This window comes from Kryptolebias marmoratus, linkage group LG1 (assembly GCF_001649575.2).
Source record: "Kryptolebias marmoratus isolate JLee-2015 linkage group LG1, ASM164957v2, whole genome shotgun sequence".
NCBI classification, from domain to species: Eukaryota; Metazoa; Chordata; class Actinopteri; order Cyprinodontiformes; family Rivulidae; genus Kryptolebias; species Kryptolebias marmoratus.
The window spans coordinates 35,023,608-35,036,702 of NC_051430.1; the positions used below are offsets into that span (position 1 = coordinate 35,023,608).

The 13,095-nt window shown below is 43.0% G+C and overlaps 1 protein-coding gene across 15 annotated transcripts in view; it reads right to left on the minus strand.

Annotated features, from left to right (window-relative positions):
• Nucleotides 1-13,095, minus strand: part of nav3 (neuron navigator 3) — a 316,388-nt gene that overhangs the window by 130,247 nt on the left and 173,046 nt on the right. For all 15 annotated transcript variants that reach the window (XM_025009451.2, XM_025009452.2, XM_037977317.1 and 12 more), the window contains 2 exons: nucleotides 5,987-6,104; nucleotides 3,685-3,737 (listed from right to left, as the gene is read on the minus strand). In XM_025009451.2, coding sequence (XP_024865219.1) covers nucleotides 3,685-3,737; nucleotides 5,987-6,104 — 171 coding nt within the window. The remainder of the gene's footprint in view (nucleotides 1-3,684; nucleotides 3,738-5,986; nucleotides 6,105-13,095) is intronic.

A 13,095-nucleotide genomic window follows, 5' to 3' on the forward strand; every position in this document is an offset into this window, starting at 1 on the left:
AATACAAATCAGAACTCAAAACACACCTTTTTAGATCTGCTTTTTCCACCTGACACAATTGGTTTGCCTGATTTTATATTGATTTTATACATTGTCTTTTCTTATTTATTTTTCTTTACTTTCTTTTTCTTTTCTTTCTTTCATTGTTACATCTTATTTTCTGTTACTGCTGATTTTATTCTTTGTACGGTGTCCTTGAGTGCCAGAAAGGCGCCTTGAAATAAAATGTATTATTATTATTATTATTACAACACCTCCCAAAACGAACTCTGACACTAGAGGGTGCTATTAGACAAACTGTACTTTTGAAATACAAAAAAATAAGAATAGAACCAAACATGCACTTTCTAAATAAGATGCAAACGAAATTTTTTGCTGCACCTATTTCGTCTGATTTGAAGAAGGTGGGGGCCAACTTCTCTCATGCTAAAGAGAAGAGGGACCATGCAGCCTGTTATTAGCGCTCCGTGCTAAAGCCTGCTTCTCTGATGGTATGGGGGTGCATTAGTGCATCATCTGGAAAGGCTCCATCCATGCAGAAAAGTCCATACAGGCTTTAGGACAACATGTTCCCATTCCAGTCCTGGAGCTGAACTGAACGGCCTGCAGTCCAGATGTCCCAGATGTCCCAGGACTGCTGGACAGCTGGAATCATCCATCAGGACAACATCAGCTGCCAGAGACGCTTCATGGTGCTAAACATGGACTTCTCTGGAATGTGTTGCTGCCATAAAATTAAAAATCAGCCCCTTTTCCCCCTAAAAGTGCAGCATTTTTGTTTAGTTCCAACATTTACTGGGTTTCATTGTGATTACATTTCACTCAACGTCCCAACTTCTTCAGAACTCGACCCGTTCAGTAAAACCATCTACAGCAGGTATATTATTTATACAGAACCCCACTTTTTTGTCTGTCTGTTAGCAAAATTTCTCATGAACCACTGGGAAAAGTTTATTGAAACTTTCATCCGATTTACTTCTACAACTGTGAAATGGTCGGAATCAACACAATTCAAGATGGCCGCCACAGCTAACTGACCTTAAAGAACATTAAAATGGCTATAACTCAGTTAATGTTGCAGATAATCAGCTACAATTTCATGTGGTAGAAGCTGAGACTGATTCCCAACACTTATTTTGAGCACTAACAGACTGCACAGAAGCTTTGTTTTAAATTTTGCCCTACTGTATGTGGAGTCAACTGTCTGTTAGCAAAATATCTCATGAGCTGCTGGACAAGATTTAATAAAAACTGTCAGGAACTAATTATTGGACGTATCTCTCTAACTGATTAAAGTTTGGGGTCAACCCGATTCAAGATGGCCGCTCTAGCCATGTGATATAAGAAAACGCAAAAATGGCTGTAATTTAGCCAATTTTACAGCTATTGTGCTAAAATTTGACACGGTTGTAGCTGAAACACATAAAAAACATCCTCCAAGTGCTGCTCACTGATCAAGACTTTTGCTTAAAATTTTAGCACTAAATGATGGAGTCAACCCAGATTGTCTGTTAGCAAAATATCTCATGAACCGCTGAACAAATTATGATGAAACCTTCAGACAGCAACCACTGGATGCGAATCTACAACTGATTAACATCTGGAGTAAATCCAATTCACATTGGTTGCTACAGCTAGCTGATATTAGCCAACACAAAAATAGCTATAAATCAGTCACCTTTACAGCTACGGAGCTAAAAGTTGATGTGGTAGTAGCTGAGAGTGATTCATTCATATGTCTCTGACTTTATTCAAGAAGATAATCTTAGTTTCACACTTTGGCATGAAAGGCAGTGGGCGATATGCATTCCTTCAAAGAAGGCTAGGCCTTTCAACTTTGTTCGGGTTCGTTTGATGTAAATACGGCTCTGAATCTGTTGTAGCTTCCACAGTTGTCACACACACACACACACAAACACACACGCCTGCTGTATTTTTATGGTAGTGTGTCAGATGTTTCCTGCCCCTGCACCCACACCATAAGCAGCCGTGCTTCCTCAAACTTCATTATCCCAGGCCGGTTAAAGCGTCCGCGGTCAGAGCAGGTGGTGGATCAACGGGCTTAGTGAGTGAATGAGACAAAGAGCAAACACACACACACACACACACAACGCTGGCGTATCAGCAGCAGCATGCCCTTTAAGATGAGTCCGCCAAACAAAAATACATAAAGGAGTTGAGGGGTCGACAGGGTTCACGTGTCCTGATCCAATTCTTCTCTCCCAGGTTCTGAAAGCTGCACAGCCTGCTTCCTCCACAGCTGGAGGAAAACAGAAACAGCTGAGTGTGAACGCCGTCGTAAAACATTCCAGTGACGGGACGGCTTCAGGTCCCTTCGCTTCGAGACACCGACCTGGTGGACGACGGGAGAAACGGGTAAAAGTTCCCTCCTCACATTTACTGGCAGCAGTGCTGGGCGATATAACGAGACATCGTGGGGACGATAGAAAAGTGTCTGTCGTTTCTGTCGTTTCTATCATAATTGTATCAATGATTCATGTAAATCAATAAAGTTCCTTTAGTCTTAAGTGCCCTTTCATTTTCTTCTTCTGTTTGCTGAGAGAGGAGAGTATCTGAACACAAATTCACCTTGGTTTTAAACGTAATACGTCAAATTATACATGTTGAAATACCAACTACCTTTTCCCAGACAAAGGTGCTGCAATAAACAATGAAAATAGATCAAACCTGATTTGTGATGTTGCTTGTGTTTGAATCTGAGACAAGAAGGAAATACAGAAGAGAGTTTGATCGGCCATGTTTGATGCTTTCCGTCAAAATAAAGAAGAGAGAAACTAAAGCCGAATTATTTTGTCTTCAAAGTAACTGGAAAGGCTCAATCTGTCATAGACTGGAGGGCCAGATCTAAAAAACATTTAAATGTTATCAAAGGGGGCCGGATAAAATGGTAGCAAGGACTGGATCTGGCCCCGCGGGCCTGCAGTTTGACACACGAGTGTTAGGGTGCACTGAAAAGCACTTCTCTGACATCTAAAAAGTCGAACGATGACAGCGTTTTAAATTGCAGTGCATTAAAAGTGCTGTTTATTTGATCCATTTTAACCCCCCCCCAGCTGTCAGTACTGATACTAACAGGAGCCTCACTTCTGTCCCAAAGCCAGGCAGCGACGACAGACGGAGAACGATGTTTAACAGCTAAAAGGACCACTGGAGTCAGAAAGTTGGGTCTTGAGTTTGAGTTGAAAAGACTGGAGAGTCTCAGCTGCCTGAATGTGACGTTTCAGTCTGGATCTGGGATCATCTGAGAGGAGCTGGTTGGTTGACGTGGACGTTACGGAGGTCACACCTTCTACAACTTTAACAAGATCGATTCCAAACCCAACAGGAGAGAACCAGACCTCGGAGATGTGTTTGTGGGATTTAGTGACGGTTAAAAGACGATGCAACGATGATTTATACCCAACCCTAATTAATGTCTAAGGTCACGGCCAATAGCTTGTTACGGAGAAATAAAATCAGAGGTGGATAAAAACTTAATGGTTTGTTATCAGTGTTTGTAGATTCAACCCAATCAGGGTTAAGAGAGCATCACCTGCGCTGCACTTTCTCATATTTTCCCGCTTCTTTCAGTCACATTTAGCTCCCAAAAACAAACAAACAAAACAAAATAAAAAGATCTCTCCCAGTAAACCCAGGAGTCAGGCAGAAACAGAAACTACTCACCATCTGCGACTGGCTCCGGGGGCTGCCGTTGATGTCCTCCACCTTCTCGTTGGCTGCGTGAGACAAGAAGCGGAGACGTGAGAGCCCATCCTGAGCTCAGGAGCAGAGATCCAGCGTTGTGTGTGAGGTCTGAAGCAACGCTGACTAAGAGTTAGTGACAGGCCTGCCTGGCCTCGTTTACGGGGAGGGGAGAGCTTCACCGCAGCGGCGAGGGAGCGACGGTGACAGACGGGAAAAGGTGTTCGTGTCGCTGGGAGTCGCACGAGCAGGCAGAAAGAGGAAAGTTTGAAAAAGAGACGCACACAAAAACAAAACAGGAATCTGGAGCAGACAGACGATGGGAGAGAGGCAGAGAAGTGTCCTGACAGACACCAAGACGAGATTATGTAAGAACCACCGCTGAGAAAGTTGCTTAAAAAGAAATCCACTTACACATTATTTATCACTGAAGCAGCTCATCCAAACTGAAGAAACAAAGAGCTCAGGACTCATGCTGCTGTCGTTTTATACACAGTGTCACAGAAACCGCTTGTTTCCCTGTTAGCATTTAACGAAACACTGATGGTAATCATTGGATGCATATCTGCAACTGAATCAACACATTGATTCAAAGCTTTGGCTTTAATTGTTGGCATGAACTTGCTACGCCTTTAAAAAAATGTGGGAAAGCTCAAATGGCGATGTCTTGGTTTTTACTTTCTTTTTACTTTAAAGAAAGTAAACAAACAAACAAAAAAATTTGTTGTGGAACTGTGGAAATCCTTCCTGACCGAAAACAGAAAAGCTTTAAATTGATTTAATGTCAGGCAGTAAGAAAAAGGGTCTTTTTATACAGAGCCTGTAAATATATGATTTCAACTATTTATAAGCTTTTAATTCATCTTAACATTAGATAAAACCAGTTATGTGTAAGTCTAAACGGTTGTTTGCTTTTATTTAAGTTTTGAACCACATCAGTGATAATTTGTGTCACTAAAAGGTACTCCAGCAGCTACTGGTTCATATATAGAATAAACATTTCATTAGTTCACTGTTACCACTCATGACTGAAAACTAAAGCAGCTTAAAGGAGAGAAACACATTTCTCCAGGGATTCAGTTTATGACCCATCAGGTCTCCAGATGGCGCCATTCGCCTAATCTGATGAACTTTTCTCCATATTTCTGAAGGTTTTCTTCCATATACAACGCTGCAGATGTTGCTCCACTCTCGTGTTTAAATAAAAGTTAGTGAGGATGTAAAGCTTCTCTCTGAGATGCTTTCATTATTTAGTTTTAACCTGCTCTTAGTGCATGAAAGCAGCATCTCTTAAAGCAGGCGGTGTCCAATCCTGGTCCTCAGGGCCTCCATCCTGCAGGTTTTACTTGTTCCTCTGCTCCAACACACCTGACGTGAATCAGTGGGTGATTAACAGGCTTCTGCAGAACATGAAGAGGTGATTTAACCTCTGAATCAGGTGTGTTGGAGCAGAGGAACAAGGAAAACATGGAGGATGGAGGCCCTGAGGACCAGGATTGGACACCCCTGTCTTAAGGGAAGGCATGTCGCGCTGCAACATCTGTTAGTGCTTCACTACATGACAGGGATGACTCTCAGCTACTACCACAGCAAAGCATTTCTGGCGTCAGGCGATAATAAAAGTCCCTTTTAAAGAGGAAATGAAATAAAATCTAAAACTAATGAGTTTTCATGTTTTTTCTTTTAGTTTTACACTTCCATAAAACATCCCAGTGGTCGTTTTTGTGTCATAATCCCAAAATGCGGTGATTGTGTGGGCGGAGTTACTGTCGCAGTGCTGATCAGTGAAAATGGAAGCAGAGGAAGAAGAAAGCTTTGTTAACAGGAGGTCTGGAGGGATGTTGGCGGGAACTAAAGGGGAACCCCCAGACTTTACAGTGATGTCACACAGCCTTCAAGGAGTTTCCCACCCGGACAGCGAGAGGCCGATGGTGCTGGTCGTTGGCCTGGTGAAGGTTTGTGTCTCAGGTAAACGTTCAGTCTCCAGACTGTGGGTTGTGATTTCCACCAGGAGCTAAACTAACCACATCATCAAACCTTCTTGTCCTCCAGGAAGCTGAAGAACGACTCAGCTGTTGTGGTTTCGGGTCGACTCACACCATTAATCTGTCCATATTTGCTGTTTACTGCCTCGTTCACGCTGCTGTGCTTGGCTCTCGGTACCTCACATGGACCCGAGTATTAGCGCTAAATGTTTCCCCTAGTCTTCTTTTATTAGCTTTGAAAGTTTCGATTAAAAAGCCTCATATTTCACACATGCAGAGAAGAGAGAGAGGGAGAGTACCTATGATCTGGATGATCTGTGCCAGCAGGACTCCATCGGTGACGTCCTGACTCAGGTCCTTGATGAGGCGCTGACAGCCAGACTTGGCCAGGTAGTGATTGGCCCAGTCAGTGTAAATCTGCAGGAGCAGAACAAACGCTCTGTCAGTAGGTGTGTGTGTGTGTGTGTGTGTGTGACGACTGAGGCACAGAAAGAACAGAAGCCTCAAAAAACTGAGGTTAACAGAGGAGGAAGGTGGGACTCGCCCCGTTGATCCCGAAAACGATGCTCGCTCTCGTTTTTAAATATTCCGTTAGGTTTTCACCTCCTCGCTACGCAAATATCTGATCCAGCTTCGACTCTGAAGCCTGCACGGAGAAGCTACACGTTAGCACAACTGAACGCAGCCGTTCAGACGTCTGCTGGATGCTAAAGTGTGAGTTTTCAATAAATATTCAAAGAACTCAAAAAGCGTGACAAGAAACTTAATGTAGAAGATTACAAAAAGAAAGCACGAGTGAAGAAGCCCCTTAATGTTCATCAAAACTATTAAATATGTAATAAAAAATGATCAGCACTTATTTCCTTGACTATATGTTTCAAATCTAGAAAAGGAGCAGATATAAATGATCTAATCCTGGTCCTGGAGGACCTCCAGCCTGCAGGTTTTAGATGTTTCTCTGCTCTTCAGCAGGTCTGTTAATCACTCAGTCACTCAAATCAGGTGGTCAAATTAGGGAAGCACCTAAAACCTGCAGGATCGTGGTCCTCCAGGACCAGGATTGGATACCCCTGCTTTAGGGTTGCCAACTTTCAGAAACTGAAATGAGGACCACTGACGGGACGGGCTGACGATAAGAGTGACGGGACTTCATGTCCAGATAATATTTAGTGATATCATGAAGAGAAAGGAAACGACTCAAGTCGGACTGATTGGTCTCCACAACTGTTCAGGTTGAACCAGTGATCAAATACAAAAGATATGAACCACATTAAGTTTCCAAGTGCTTGAGTAAACAACAGAAATCCAGGCTTTTCATTACTTTGGTTACTCTCATATCTGTGATCCATTTACACAACACCAAACAAAAACTCCAAAGTACCCAACCTGTGCCAACCAAGTGGCAAAAACCTCCACAATAACAGAATATCAAAACACAAGGAAAGAACATTCTTAGCTGCCGCTTTTCTTTGACAGTGCTTACAATTTCCTCTTGGTTATTAAATATTTCAGCCCATGATCAAAGTTTAATTCTGATAGGACGAGGATAGAGCAAGAAAACGGCTCTTTTTGTTTGGGTTTTTAGGGCACAAAGTGATCGCAGGCACACATAACACTGTCTCTGAAAAGGTCCTCATGTTGAGTTCACATGAAGACAAAAACAAAATAAAGTTGGTAAAAATGACTATTTATCTCATTAAAAACTCCAGTTACAGTATGTGAGGCAAGGTGCGAATGCAGGGGGAGGGGCAAAGACAAAATCTGGTGAACAAATGAGAAACTACAAAACCGCCATTTCTTCTGAGCAGTGAGTTAAAACCACATCAATGGATTTCCTTCCATCTGAACGGATATTCTATCACACTGTGGCAGATCAGAACGACTCTTCTGCCTCTTTAAGTCGTTCTTGTCCCGCCCCCAGATTACAATAACAAGCTAATCTACTCCCAGGTTTGGTGCAAATCCCATAAAATAACTGATCTGATTTCTAAATGTTGAAATGTAGGGTGCAGGGGAAACAACACCTGGTTTTTATTCTTTATTCCACTTTATGGTTTAGAAAAAAGTAGTTGAATGCATTTCATGCTGAAGGGTTTCTCCGGCGTGCTCTTTAGCCCCGCCCCCTTTGTGTACTACATCCGGCCTTCGGCGAAGTGTTTACCCACAATTCATTGCTGCATGTGACGTTTCGATTTTTTCTTTTATTATCCTTATCGACAATGAAAGGGGTTTGAAATATGGCGGTGGTGACAGAGCGAGCTGCGTCTGACACAAAAAGCAGTTTTTAAATGTAAAGTATTGAAATAATTCTTGTTTTTCTCTGCTGTACAGGTGTGAATACTACCGACAAGTCAGAACAAAACAAATATCTCCTGCAATGACTTTGGAAAGCAAAAATACCTAAACTGTTGTTTTAAAATCGTACTGGCCAAAATAATGACCGGTCGGCCATGTTGGATGTCACAGTTACAGCCCAGAGGTGCAAGTCGATGATGTAACCTGTACTGTCCCAATTCTCCAACGTCTGCATGCTTGTAACCTGCGCACACGAACCCTTCTGTGCACCGACTGAGTGCACCCTTCACAGAGAGGCGTCGGGTGGAGGGTGAGGATTGGGACCGGGCCAGATTCTTCCTCCTGAACTGCTTCAGCCTCACAAATGGTACAGATTTCCAGAGGAATTCCCTCATAAAAAAAACAAACCACTTCTCAAGATGAAGCAATCTTTGTCCCACTCCCAAACCTCCCAAACCTCTCAATTAAAAAATTTCTAAGCCCTTTCTGCTGCTTGTTTTTCCTGAAAGCCTCTCAGGCACTTCGGTCTGTTGTGGTTTCTTTTAATGATGAGAAGCAGCGAAAATGTGACCCTGACAAAAGTAAAGGCCCAGCATTCCTCATCTTATATTCAGAAATGACACAGTTGTAGCCGTTTTGGTCAAACCTTGAAAAGGACATTATGCGCCATCTAATGCAATATCGCAAGATGTCACGCTACCACATCAAGTTTCAGCTCAGTGTTTATTAAACTGACTGCTATATGTTGGCTAAGGTTAGTTAGCTACCGTTTCTTGAGTTGGATTGCCTCCAAAGGTTAATTAGTTGTTGATGTTCATCCAATGATTGCTTTATACAAACTTTATTCAAATTCCAGTGGCTCATGAGATATTTTGGGAACAGAAACAGACACAGAGAGATAGGCAAAAACATTATCACCCATGTATATACAACTAAATAGACAATATTAAGCAGATAAACGGCAAAATGTTATGTTGAGTGAGCTGGTTTATCAAATTAAACCATTGCTCGTACCACTTCTCCACTTCATTGCCTTTAAACTGCACACGTGTCGAGAAATACTGCAAACAAATGAACACTGACGTGACTAGAAGCACGTGGAAGACGAGACAAAAACATGTTTCATAAGCCGAACTGAAGGTGCATAAAGTGGGGCCTTCGCTGAACTTTCAAAGCCAACACATTTAACTTCTCCAAATCCATTTTCCCCAACTCAGTCGAGCCTAAAAAAGAAACTATTTTATGTGCAAATTGAAAGTGCATATAAAACAGGTGTTATTTAGAAAACCAAGGTTAGGGAGAGGAGGGAGGAAACAATCTAGCTAACACAAGGAAGTTGCAGTAACTAAAGGAGAAACTCAATTAGGCTGAATTTGAGGCAGCTGTTTCTGCATCTGCTTTCCCGGGGCTTTGCATTCATTCGCAACCTGGAGGTCAAACCATATTTGCAGCTGAGCTGTATACTTTGTCTTGTGCGGCATGGAGCCGCAGATTAAAGGAAATGACAGCCCAGAACAATTCGGTTTCACGCTGGCTGTCGAGTACAAGCTTACTTGGACGAGACGTTCCCATCGAATATGACAGAGCCTCCATGTTTGAGGATCAAACTGGCTGGAAGGCAAATCAAATGTTGATTCAGTCCTGCTATCCAATAAATCTTTACAAACTAGAAACGCCAATTCAGCTACTGCTCAAAACTCAAAGCCCTATAATTACTCAGGACTTCATTTTGGAATAATCTAAGCTGACAAAACGCCAACGTTTTGACGTGTAATTAAGTATAAGAAGTGTAAAAAGAACCAACGCTGCAGCCAGTGGCTCATTAGGTGTCACCATGGTAACCACACACCTGTCTCTCACTCCCTGGCAGCAGTCTTAGTAGCATAGGCAGACAGAAATACAGAGTAGAAGGTAAGCCTCAGACAAACGGGAAAGGAAATGTTTGCTGGACACTCTGGAGTGGGGTTCAGGGACAAACCCCTGAGGAATATCTCGCCAGCTGTAGATGGATGTTTGAACAACCTTGTTTGGACAAATATTGTTTAAATCTGACAGAATTAACGAGCTAAGTGCCACCAGGTGGCGTCAAAACAGCTTCATGTAGCTATTACCATATTTTCATCTCTGTATTGTTTATTTTTTGCATTAAATAGTATAATGCTATTCTAAGAGTTTACTAAAAAAACAAAGTAACTGGACTTGTATTCTTTAGAACAAAACTCTAAACCCTCGGGATAAACGTGCCCCATGAGGACAGAAGGCAAGAAAAGGGAACAAAAACACATTAAAAAAAAAAGCTCTCCAAACCCGCGGATATCTTAATTGGAAATTTGTCAAGTCAGACAGAAAATCTAGAAAACATGCCACAGTTCACTGCAGCGAGGAATGTTCAGTCTCCTTCATAAGTGAACCTAAACAATCTCTCCACAGCTGCATGGGCCGCCACAAGAAATACAGTAAAACAGGAAAAGACTCTTTCAAGGACAATAATGCTCATAATTTGGACAGAGAAGAAGGTGAAGGGAACCATTTACGTCAAACGAGAGAAACCAACTTTAAACAGAAGGGGTTTCTAAAACCTACAATGGAGCATTAAGCTCAATACCCAGTCATTTTCACTCTAATTCACACCTTAATTCATGTGACCAGCCAAATCAAGACCCTAATGACCATCAGGAGGGATGGGAGTGAGATTAATCTGCACAAACGGGCCATCTTTAGGCGGTTGGAGCTCCACATTCTTTAGTTTTGAATTGTAAAAGCTCCCTGGATGGGAAAAGAAACGTCTTCAACTACAGAACAGAAGTCCAGTTGCTTTGGTTTCAAACCACCAGGGTCCTGGATGGAATGGCAGACCCTAAAGAACATGTTTATACAGACATTTAAACATCATATATCACCGTAACTTCTAACCCTAATGTAGCTACAACGGTGAATGGTGCAGGGAGTCGTCATCATTTAGGTATAATACCACGGTGAGTTATCACCTGGTGGGGTGAGTTGACATCGTCGGCTTAGACCCCATTAAAGCAGTGAGGCAAGCAGATAAATCTGAGTCAGATGTTTACTGGTCATAAATTTGTTCACGTAGAAATTTCACTCGAGCTGCACAACCACCTGTAAAGAAACACTTCCTGTGGATTAACTGTGTTGTGTCATTAAAGTTTGGCTGCAACGTTTTTAAACATAATTCCCTTTTCTTTGTGCTGAGTCATGCTGATTTTGGTTCAAACGGCCCACGTTAGAGCAGAGCGTGAGATTTATCAGTTCTGGTTCTGTTTTGGGGTTTTTTGTACAAATGATGCAAATGTCAAGGTTCACCAGAAAAATTAAAGTGGATAAAACCAAATCTACAGAAATCTGAACCGAACTCTGAGGATTTTATAAAACTGGCGACAGGAAGAGTTTGTCAGCTCTGAGAACCGCCTACAGAACAGCTGGAAACATTAAAAAAACAATCAACTTCAACAGAGATAAGACATTACACACAACACAAGCCAGAAAAGAAAAAAAAACAACTTTTTTAGAATCTCAAGCTGACTTTGGAGAATCTAAGATCCAACTGTGCCGCCCTGCCTTCACACCCGACCCGAGGAGGCTACTACCTGTCACCACCTCCCACCGCCGCCCTGCGCCGCCTCGACCGGAGTCAGCCTTTCACGCACTCGTTAACCCAACCTGTCTGAATCCTAATCGCTTCGGGAAGCAGAAGCTGGCGCTGTGACTCAGGCTGAACATCAGCGAAAACAACACCTTCAGAGATGCTGACTGGGAGAACTGACATCACACACACACACACACAGCCACTCATACAGAAGTAAAAACACAGTGATTCCTCCTCCCCTCGGCTCTTCCTGTCTTTCAGCAGCCAGAATCAGTGAGCAGAAGTCCAGTCCCCCTCGCTCATGCAGCATGAAGTATCCCTCCTCTGTTCGCCTCTACCTGCTCTGCAGATCAGTCCCAAAGCGCTGACAGACAGCCGGCTCTTGCCCCCGGAGCAAATGAACTGCCTCCAACCATCCTGAGCACAATGCAGTGACTACAGCTACGCAGGTGTTATTGGCAAGGAACCTGCAGTGGCACGGCTCGGCCTCTGGAGGGAGTCAGGTAAAAGGAGGAGAAGACAGACGCAGGAGAGGAAGTCGGTGTATTACTTAAAGTACTCCAGCTGATTGACTCCTAATGTATAGGCTCTTAGATCGGGGCGTCATTCCAGTACAGTCTGATAAACTGAAAGCCTAATTGCATTTAAGGAGTTTGAGCATAAATACAATCACTCAGAGGACATTTAGCTGTGAAAGAAAGAGGACAACTGGGAGAGACGAAGTTGTCTATGGCTGGGCTGGTTTGAAGACCTCAACTTGGCAACAGCGACGCTCCCGTATGAGTACTAAATGTAATTAAACACAACATGCAGCTGCATTAACTTAATGAGCGGAGAGCCAATGGAATCGATAGGACCCCCCCATGATTCTCTGCCTCGTTTCTTCTTTTTTAAAAAAAACCAGGAGCGATAAAATGGGAAAACGGCTCAGTTCTGATGGTGACATGGCAGGTAATACCTGTTCTACAGAGACGCTGCGCTCGCTGTGCAGTTCAGCTGACAGCTGATCTCAAGGTAGAGCTAGAGAAGCCGAGTTTGACAGCTTCTGTTTCTGCAGAAGGCTTTCCAGGCTGTCATCTATATGAACTAATTAATGGCTGCAAAAGGTCGGGAAAGAACATGTTCCTCTGTTTAATCGTCTCCCCTTTTTAAGAGTTTCTGTAACGTTTGTTTGTTTAATCTGCTTGTTCCATGTTCAGAGTCCTTGGGCCAAAGCCAGGGTCCGACCCGGACAGGTCAGCAGTCCAACACGGAGCCCACACACACCAAGTCACGTTTCAGAGGAGCCAACTAACCATGATGGGCAGACAGGGAGAACACAAAAAGTCAACGATCCCAAATAAGTGGTAATAAATATTTGAGTCAATTAAGTTCGAAACTTCTCGAGTCAAAAAGCGAAGCTCTCGATTTACCGGTCGATCTACGTTCCTACCCTCATCTATGGTCACGAGCTTTGGGTAGTGACCGAAAGAACGAGATCGCGAATACAAGCGGCTGAAATGAGTTTCC